Genomic DNA, 11045 nt, shown 5'->3' on the forward strand with positions numbered 1-11045 from the left:
ATTACTTTAAAAGTTATTTAACTCTGCTTATGAATTTTGGTATCATTAAGGAATTTTTAAATTAGGTTCTGTGAGAATTGGCTCTTGACTCCTGTTTACTTAATTCTTAAAAAGGGTGCTACTTTCCAAGTATTTTTGTTATAGTTATTGGCATTATTGTTGAGATTTTTGTTATTTATTAAACATTTAATTTGGAATAAGATTTGTTTTCTGACTACAGTAATTAAATTTATAATAAATCTATAAATTATATTGCATTTATAACTTAATTATTAAAATATCCATACTACCAGTCTATAGATCCAATGACATTTTCCACAGGTACAGAACAGACAAACCTAAAATTGGTATGAACCACAAAAGACCCTTCAACCAAAGTAAATTTGAGAAAGAACAACAAAGCTTCAGTCATCATGCTCCCTGAATTCAAACTGTATTACACAGCTATAGTAATCAAAACAGTATGGTATTGGAATAAAAACAGACACATAGATAAATGGAACAGAAAAGAGAGACCAGAAATGAACCCATGCATATTTGTTAGGACAAAATACCCAAGAATACAAAATGGGTAAATGCCAATCTCTTTAATAAATGGTATTGGGAAAACCTACCACTATCATACCATATACAAAAATCAACTTAAAATGAATGAAAGACTTGATTAAAACCTAAAACTGCTAAAAATTCCTAGATGGTAAGCTCCTTAACATCAGTTTGGTTTTTTTATTTGACACAAAAGCAAAACTAATCAAGTGGGCCTACATCAAACTGAAAAGCTGCTGCACAGCAGAGGGAATAATCAATAAAATGAAAGGGCAGCCTACTGAAAGGGAGAAAATATTTGCAAATCACATATCTGATAAGGAGTTAATATCCTAAATGCATAAAGGACTCATACAACTGAATAGCAAAAAATACAGTCTGGTTTAAAAATGGGGAGATCTGAATAGATAGTTTCCAAAGAAGGTATACGAATGGCCAATCCATAACTGAATAGGTCCTCAACATGACTAATCATCAGGGAAATACAAATCAAAACCACAGTGAACTATTAACATTACCTATTAGAATGGCTGTTATAAAAAAAAAAAAAAAAGGAAGTAACAAGTGTTGGCAAGGATGTGGAGAAAAGGGAACCTTTGTGCACTGTTGGTGGAAATGTAAGTTGGTACAGCTGCTATAGTAAACAGTATGCATGTTCTTCAAAATATTAAAAATAGAACTACCATATAATCTTACAATTTCACTTCTGAGTATTTTTTCAAAGGAAACAAAAGCATTAACTGGAAAAGATGTATGACACCCATGTTCATTGCAACATTTTTTTTTTAAATACAATTTTTTAATTGATTTCAGAGAAGAAGGGAGAGGGAGAGAAACATCAATGATGAGAGATAATCATTGATCAGCTGCCTCCTGCACACTCCCACACAGGATCAAGCTGCAACTGGGGCATGTGCCCTGATGGGAATCAAACCATGATCTCTTGGTTAATAGGTCAGTGCTCAACCACTGAGTCATGTGGGGCTGGGCTCATTGCAACATTTTATCCAAGCCATGGAAACAACTTAAGTGTCCATCAATAGATGAATGGATAAAGAAATAATGATATGATATACACACACACACACACACACACACACACACACACACACACACTAGAGTCCCAGTGCATGAATTTGTGCACCAGTGGGGTTCCTCGGCCTGGCCTGAGGGATCAGGCCGAAACTGGCTCTCTAACATCCCCCAAGGGATCCCAGATTGTAAGAGGGTGCAGGCCAGGCTGAGGGACTCCCTTGGTGCACTAATGGGGCCCGGGGAGGAATGCGGGAGGGCTCCAGGGCATGTCTGGCCCTGTCTCAGCCAGACCCCAATAGCACGCTAACCTACCAGTCGGAGTGTCTGCTCCCTGGTGGTCAGCGCACGTCATTGCGACTGGTCAGCCGGTCAACTGTCTGCCCCCTGATGGTCAGTGCACATCATAGTGAGCAGTTGAGCAGCCTCAGCATATCATTAGCATATTACACTTTGGTTGAATGGCCGACTGGAAGACCAGACACTTAGCATATTAGGCTTTTATATAGGATAGTGGTCAGCAAACTCATTAGTCAACAGAGCCAAATATCAACAGTACAACAATTGAAATTTCTTGAGAGCCAAATTTTTTAAACTTAAACTATATAGGTAGGTACATTGTTATTAACTTAATTAGGGTACTCCTAACCTGGCCTTTGCTAAAAACGTCCTCAATCTGATTGAGGTACGTTTGCTGAGGTTGACCCCTTCCAACTCTCCCATCCACACTCGTTTTGTATACTTGTTTCATCTATTTCCTTTCCGAAAACCGACTTCTGCACATGGGCCACGAAGTTTCAATCGCACTGTATGTGTGCGCCCGCTCGTGGTATTTTGTGGAAGAGCCACACTCAAGGAGCCAAAGAGCTGCATGTGGCTCGCGAGCTGCGGTTTGCTGACCACTGATATAGAACAACAATAATACATATAATCTATATTAATACAAGGGTAATATGCGAATTAACCATCACTCCACGACAGATGGCTGAGCCCATAGCCACAAAGATGGCGGCACCAGCCAGAGCCACGGAGCGGGTGGGAGGCTTGGCTTCCTTTGTGAGTGAGGTTCCCTGTCTGGGGGTTCCAAATCCGCCGTTGGTTCCTTTCACCGCTGATTCCCCTCCTTGCAGGTATCCTCCACGCAAAAGCCGTTCCATGCAAATATGTCATGTCCTAATGGGTGAATCCTAAACTGAATGAGTGGCACACCTGGGCAACCTAACTCTCGTTAGAAAAAGGACCTGGGAGGAGGGATTTAGGAATCACGAAGCCATTGTGACCTGCTCGGTCTCTGGAACTGCTGTCAAACACAGGCAGTCTGTGACCCTCCCAAACACCACCTGAGCTAAACCTGAAAACCAAGGTATTTTCAAGGATAAGGGGTCAAGGGACCAAAGCAAGCAGAACAGCCAACTCAACCAGAGACGCAGGAGCTTAAGTTAATGCATAGAAATGTCCTGGCTACTGATGCTCTCCCACAGACGTGGTGCCCACACCCAGCTGGGGGAAGGGGGTGTGGAATTTAAGGCCACCGGCAGGAGGGAAAGTCGAGGCATGCCTAAGGATTTTTTGTACGTGTCCCAGAGTTGAGAAGCAGAGTCAGAATCAAGAAGCAAAGTCTTACCTCAGCGCTGAGGTGTTTAAAAGTATCTAAAAATAGCAGTTCCATCACCGAGTCCACCGCCATGTTTGCTGCTAACGGGAGGCGCATGGAGGACTTCCGGGGCAGCCCTATAACCTCGGCGGCGACAGCGGCTCTGGAGAGGGAGAGATTGCAGCCCTTCAGTGTCCGAAGTGCTAGCGCCGCAAACCTTGGCCTATCTGGAAGTAGGTGCTGCCGGAAGTCGCTGGCCCTGCCTTCTCCAGTGTGACAGAGAAAGGCTGAGAGAGGAGATGCGGGTACAGTGGCTCGAGTGGTCCAAACCCTGTCATTGTCTCACATTACCTAGCCTCGGCGCCCTCCAGGGCAGCCTCAGTGCCAGTGCAGAGGAGGTGGTGGTGAGGGTGGTGAGGAGAATGCTTCTGACTCTGGATACCCAGTGAAACTGCCGTCAAGAGCCTTTCTGGGGCTGGCAGGAAAACGCAGCAATGAGTGAAGAATAATGTCTCAAAACGAAGAGGTTGGTTTTTTTTTTTCTCATTAGCAAAATGTGAATATTACCTAACCCACAGACTTTGCGAAAATTAATTGAAATAAAATTCCAGAAATTGTGTAACGGCCGGGGTGAAGTGGATAGGTTGGTTGAGCATGAGTGTGGTCCTGTGCATGGAAAGTTTGCAGGTTCAATTCCAGGTCAGGGCACATACCTGGCACATACCTGGGTTTCAAGTTGGATCCCTGGTTGGGGCTCCTAAGGAAGGCAACTGAAGGGATGTTTCTTACATTGATGTTTCTCTCTATCCCTCTCCTTCCCACTCTAAAAATCAATGGAAAAATGAACTAATGCCATATCTACACACATGGATAATCTGAAAAAAGAAATAAAGTGGGGGGCTCTAACCGATTTTGCTCAGTGGATAGAGCGTCGGCCTGCAGACTGAAGGCTCACAGATTCGATTCCGGTCAAGGGCATGTACCTTGGTTGCAGGAGGCAGCTGATTGATGTTTCTCTCTCATCGATGTTTCTAACTCTCCCTTTCCCTTCCTCTCCGTGAAAAGAATCAATAAGATACATGTAGAAACAAAAAACAGGGTAAAAGAGGTTGAATATGTACTGTATAATTTAAAGCGTGTAAAATAATATAACTTTTTAGGGGCATATGTGTTATCTGTACTAATAAAAGGGTAATATGCTAAATAGACTGGACATCCATCTGGACATCCTTCCAGACAAAGTCACGGTGGCAGGGGCTGAGGCAGAGGCCATTAGGGGCGACCAGGCCGGCAGGGTAGGGCAGTTAGGGGCGACCAGGCTGGCAGCGGAGGGCAGTTAGGGGCAATCAGGCTGGCAGGCAGAGGCAGTTAGGGGTGATCAGACAGGCAGGGGAGCAGTTAGGGGTGATCCAGCTGGCAGGGGAGCTGTTAGGGGTGATCAGGAAGGCAGGGAGAGGCAGTTAGGGGTGATCAGGCAGGCAGGCAGAGAGGTTAGGGGCATCAGGCAGGCAGGCAGAGTTGTTAGGGGCGATCAGGCAGGAAGGTGAGCGGTTAGGAGCCAGCGGTCCCAGATTGCGAGAGGGGTCCCGAATTGGAGAGGGTACAGGCTGGGCTGTGGGACCCCTCCCGTGCACGAATTTCATGCACCAGGCCTCTAGTGGAATAATATTCAGCCATAAAAAAGAATGAAATCTTACCCTTGCCAGTTTTCTCAGTGGTTAGAGCACCCGCCTGCAGACCAAAGGGATCATGGGTTCGATGCTGGTCAAGGGCACATACCTCTGTTTCAGATTAAATCCCCAGCCCACTATGGGTGTGTGTGGGAGGCAACCAATTGATGTATTTCTCACAAATCAATGTTTCTCTTTCTGTCTCTTCCCTTCCACTCTCTCTAAAAATCAATGGAAAAAATATCCTCAAAAAAAAAAAGAAAAGAAAAGAAAGAAATCTTGCCATTTGGGGTATCATGCTAAATGAAGTCAGTCAGACAGAGAAGGACAAATATCAGTTAATCTCATTTATATGTGCAATCTTTTAAAACAAACTGAACTCATAGTTACAGAGGACAGAATGATGATTGCCAGAAGTGAGGGGTGGGGGGTGGGTGAAGGTGGTCAAAAGGTACAAACTCCCAGTTATAAAATAAGTAAGTCAAGGGATATAATGTACAGCACAGTGCCTATGGCTAATATTACTGTAATGTATATTTGAAAGTTGCTAAGAGAGTATATTTTAAAAATTTTCATCACAAGAAGAAAAAGTTGTAACTGTGGGTGATGAATGTTAAATAGACTTAATTGTCGTGATTATTTCTCTCTATAAAAATATTGGATCATTATGTTTGTTGTACACCTGAAATAAATAGAATGGTACATGTCAATTATATCTCAATTAAAAAAACAATTTGAAAATGCAGTAATGTACAAGGTGAAGGTTTTTTGGTGTGTGAATGGGCTTTTTTGTTGTTTTCTCTGTTGATTGTATCTCTTACATTCTTTTTTTATTTGTTTATTTAGATACACAGAAGTAAAAACAAATGGAAATTTCATCTCAAGGATGGCATTATGAATCTTAATGGAAGAGATTATATATTTTCCAAAGCCATTGGAGATGCAGAATGGTGAAGAATTGGTTCTTTTCTTTTATAAATAAAATGAAAGAAACTTTACAAAAATTTAAAGTGACAGTTTGAAACTTGGGACATACTCCAACCAAAACTTAACTTCTGCATGTCAGACAAAGTGCAGTAGAAGCAAAGCTACTGGAACAAAGAGACCTTGACAACATAGACACTACTTCTAACTGGCAAGCCATGGAACTGTAGCACCTGGGGTTGTTGGGGAAGGGGGCATTGGGGTTTTGTGTAGGAAAACCCTAATTGTCAATTTTAAATACAGGTACCTGCCACTGGTAATTAGCATGTAAAGCTTTGTCTATATTCCTTCCTCTACCTTGGGTTCAATCAGAAAATACTTGTTAGAATGAACTAAAGAAACTTCCCTTTTGATAGATTGAAATGAAACTGCTTATTGTATGTGGTTATATTTGGTAAAAATTGCGTGTGCGCTTTTTACAAGAGGGCAAGAATTATGGTGTTGAATTTTAATTGACTTGTGTAAGGAAACAATTTAGAACTCTCATAATAGGTCTTCAATATTTTTACTTGCTCTTCTCCCTCAGTGATACATACCTCTTCCTTCCCTGCTTTATGAAACATCTGTTTAAGAGTTAAAGGAAGTAATCAATGACCACAGTTCGGAGACAAAATTTGACCCAGGAATGGCTACTTATTTTAATTAGGTTTTCACACTCATTAAACTAGAGTCTTGTCTAAGCAGAATTAAAATGCCAACTTCAATTTCCTTACAAAAATGTTTGTTTCTTTTAGCCTCATACCTTAAAAAGAAACCCTAAAGTGGTTCCTTAGAAATAAGGTTTTAGTCCACAAAGGTACCATTTAGCTGAAATTATATACATGAGAATACAGATTTTTTTCCAGTTGGGCTGAAGTGCATGTTTATGTGGGTGTTTAGTCTTTAAGCTAAACATACATTCAGATAACATTCAGTGCATTGACTGAAGTGTTGGGCAGGTGGTGAGGACCTGGGTTTTTATTAAACAATTTAATAATTATAAAAGTTTCTTGTCTTTACTAGTAAATAATTATAAAACTATTATTTTAATTGAACAGATTTTTTAAAATTTAACTTTGTAATTTGAGGGGCAGTTTTGGGGTAAAAGGGGGTGGGCCACTAAGTACATATTTACCTCTTTGATTTGGTGGCCCTTCCAGGCCATTGATAATATTAAAATACATGGGCTTTAGTTTGCACATCGGGAAGAAAGCATATAAATTTGACTTATATTGAAAATAATAGAAACTTAGTATGTGTATTAAGAATGCATAGCTCTAATTCTGTAAGGGGCTCTAAAATACAAGATGGCAGTGCTGTGTTCAGTGTGCACTAGTTGCCTGGGAGAACTGTAGGAACACTTGTCTTCACCTTGGTTCTTACAGCTAATTCTTTTCATGGTTTATCTGGACAGAATTCAAATGTGTTTAAGTTACTTTTGTATATTGATTTTTAAAAAGTCTTCCATTTTTATCTTTTATTTGCCTTTGTGTTTCCAGAAGTAAAATAGAAACACTTTAAAGTACATTGCAAAGAAAAACTGTGAGCTTATTATATATTGCTTTTTCTTTTTTTTTTAACACAAATCTTTAAAATTCTCAAAAAGGCTAATCTTTTTTTTTTCTGCCTACTTCCCACCCCACATACCAACTTGGTCCCTTTAACTTATGTTCTGAACTTTGATATAAATGGTGGTTTCTGGCATGCTAGTAGTTAGGTTTATTAGATGCCATAACTGGTAATACGGTTTTTATTTTTGCTATGTTAATTTAGTTTTTTGGAGGGGAGATTTGTTTACCCCAATACTCTCAAAGCACACATAGGTTTGTTTGTTTTATTGAGATTGAGAGAAGAGAAGGGAGGGGGTGGAATCACAGAAGTCCTGTTGTTCAGTTGTCTTTCAGTATAGTTGATAGTAGGTTGATATTTACCCAATGAAGAGTCAATGACCTGAACTACCTATGAAAGTTTAGCAGTGCTGCAGTGTTGATCGAAACCTTTTGGCTATCTAGTAGTTATTATGCTACTGAACCTTGTATTATTATATGATATTCAGCTCATGTTTTAGGCCCTCTATGTAGGCAAGCATTCGATATTCATAGTAGAATTGGATACTGGCCTGTTTTTATAATGTTATTTTCAAACACGAAAAACCACTGCTTTCAGAGTGATTCACTCGGGTTATTTTGAAGCAGGAATTAACTATTTGTAGTTGCACCTGTGTATTGCATATTAATTATGGCACACTTGGCAAATGCTTTTTTTTTTACCTGTGAAAATCCTGTAAGCCAGTCCAACAACACTGCATACCAAATTGTGCTCTTATGTATTACTGCATTGTGTTTCTTTTTAATCAAATAGCATGTTTTAGTTTTATTATAGTGGCTTGCTATAAGAATGCCACTTGCTTATCTTTTATTGTACTTGAATTCTTAATCATGCTTTTAACATTGTATTTAACAAATCATTTCATTAAGTTCTATAAAAATGTCATTCCTTTGAAAATGCAAGGATTCCCACTTCAGAATTTTAAAATGAAAATGTTTATTCAAAGAGGGAAAATTGTTCAGACTTGGTTTTATGAAAACAGATAAAGCTTTCAGAAGAGGAATTGTTTAGATTTGCACTGAAGGTTATGGCACCTTTTATTAAAACAAGATTAACATTAATCAACATTGGGAAGGAAAATTTACACAAAATTACTTGATAAAGTGTGGAAATGTGTGCCTTTCAATATAAGTACTCTTTTTTTGGTGGTCATTGGGATAATCAGACCACATGCATGCCTGATAGCACAGTTAATTTCTGTGGAGAGCCACATTTTGCTAAAACAACTCTTTAATGTGCAATTAGTTTCTAGAGTAAAATGTCTGTTATATGAGGGGGATCTTTATATTGGGCTTTTATATTTTTTTAAATGTTCACATTTCTGTTAATTAAATGCCATCATAATACCACATTTATATTGCCTCTCTTAAAATCAAAGCCACCTTGATGTTATTCTAGGAATACATCAAGATTTGAGAAGTGTGTATAGTAATTAAAATGTGTTTTTGAAGAGCATATTCTAATAGATTCTGGTTTTAGACATCAAGAACATAAAAATATAATAGCTTTTGTATAAAGATTTTCTTTTGCTATAGTGAAAATCAAGGATTTGGTTTTCTTATTTTTTCTGCTTTTTATGGAGGAATGAAAAGGGTTGTCTCCTCTAAGACTAATTTTTGATTATCTTATAGCAATAATGTCACCATTCTTTCCAGAAGGTAAATATGCCTTGTGTAGGAAAACAGAAATAATTTCCTCTTGGGAGCTCCCCTTACAACTTAACATTTTCTTCCACTTAGAAAGTTCCTATTTTTTTCAGATTATTTCATCTTGAACTTTTTTGAGATTTTGTGCAATGTAATATTTTATTGATCCATCTTTGTACATTTTCATTTTATTTCATTTGTCTGTCTTCCACCTGTCTGAATCAGCTATTCAGATTTTGAATTCATTGGTTAAAAAATAGTTGTTTTTATATAGGTCCTCATGAGTTTATGTTAAATAGTTTTGCATTTTAATCTATTATGCTATGGAAATTATTCTGAAGTTTATATTCCCCTTTTAAGCCTACCTTAGTCTATTTTTTGTCATTTTTTTATAGTTTAAGGAAGAACACACAAACTTAATATTTTTGTTTATTTTGAGGAACAAAAGAAAACTTTTTTCCTTTTTTAAAGGAAGAACTCATTGAGTTATTAAGTAACTACTAACTATTAGTAAGTTACTATTTACCTAGTTAATAACTATTTCTGTCAAGGTTCCTTAAATCAGTCCAGTATGCGTCAGGGCTACAATTTGGGGGAGGGACTAATCCTTTTTGCTGTTCTGAGCTACTGTTGTCAACTGCTGTTGTACATACTGTTATGTGTAAGGGCGTAAATATATTTATTATGTTTGTATAATTCATCTGTACAATTGCAGATCAAGGTTGCTCTTCTGTGATATACGGGATATTATGTTTTAAAGAACATCTTGGAATACAATTAGAGAACTTAGTATTTTGATGTACTAAGACCTATTTTAAGTTTAATATTTTACCTTTGCAAAACTTTAATTAAAGATGTTATTTAAAGTAATGTTGCTTGCTTTGCTTACTCTAGTGCATAACATTATATAGATAACTGAATAAAAATTATACAGTTTAGAAAGGAAAACGCTTTACATTGTTAATGGAAGTTAAGTTCCATTTATCTAAAAGGTATCATTATGTTCTATACCTTTAAAATTAAGTAGGATGGGATATCATTCTGAATTATTAAGCTGAATTACAAATTCTAATAGCTTTGAAAAAGATAGTTGTATTTCCCAGCACACAGGAATTTAAATTGGGCTAAATCCATACCAACAAATTGTTACTAAAATTGATGTAATTAATGTATTGTATTAAATGAGTATTTCTACTCAAAAGAATAGATACTTAGGATACAATTATTTCAGAATATACTTGTTTTTTAATTCATCTGTTTAGCTAAATCTTTTACTCTTAATTCAGTTTGTAAATAATTGCATAATAGAATCAGATTTCTAAGGTCTATATTATATATTGAATATATTTTGTGTTATATTTGAAGCTATTAAATCACTAGCAGGCATTTTAATTCTATAGTTAATTCAACTGAAACATTAAGAAGCTTGTCTTTTTGTAATTTTTTATCCTGTTATGGACTACTTTATCTAGGAAACATGCAAATTTTAACCATTAAAAGCAATCATAATAAAGGTATTTTATTGCCAGAAAATCTTGTAATTTTGCAGTTTAATACAGGCTCCTACGTTGATGATCTTAACCTTTTTGGCCTCAGTTTTTCTGTCTATAATGTGTATGGTTTTGAGGATTAAGTGAGGTAATACATGTATAGCTCTTAGAATGGATTTTGACATACTTAATAAGTATTCAGATGTCACAATTCAGTTATTTACTTAATTTCATAATTATATTTGCATAATTTAAAATGACTAGTAGTGTTAAAAAAAAAAACATTTAAGTGCTCAAAAATAGCAAAAGAGAATGTGGTCTGATTAAGAAGGGGCAGTGAAAGATTTGGTTACAACCCAACTAAGCCTGGGAGATTGAGTTAAGTTAGCAAAGCAGCTCATCTGGCTGCAGCAGTACAGGAGAGGGGTCATGAAATAGTGAGAAGGCTCTAGGCCAGTGGTTCTCAACCTTCCTAATGACGAGACCCTTTAATGTA

The 11045-nt window shown here is 37.5% G+C and overlaps 1 protein-coding gene across 1 annotated transcript in view; it reads left to right on the plus strand.

Moving 5' to 3' along the window:
- GTF2A1 (general transcription factor IIA subunit 1) overlaps positions 1–10569 on the plus strand; it is a 47250-nt gene extending 36681 nt beyond the window's left edge. The window contains exon 9 of the mRNA XM_070415549.1: positions 5689–10569. Within this exon, the coding sequence (XP_070271650.1) occupies positions 5689–5796 (108 nt within the window). The 3' untranslated portion in view covers positions 5797–10569. The remainder of the gene's footprint in view (positions 1–5688) is intronic.
- Positions 10570–11045: the final 476 nt, after the last annotated feature.

Source organism: Myotis yumanensis, unplaced genomic scaffold (genome assembly GCF_028538775.1).
Source record: "Myotis yumanensis isolate MYYU_CA2020_CCGP unplaced genomic scaffold, mMyoYum1.0.hap1 SCAF_1, whole genome shotgun sequence".
NCBI lineage: Eukaryota > Metazoa > Chordata > Mammalia > Chiroptera > Vespertilionidae > Myotis > Myotis yumanensis.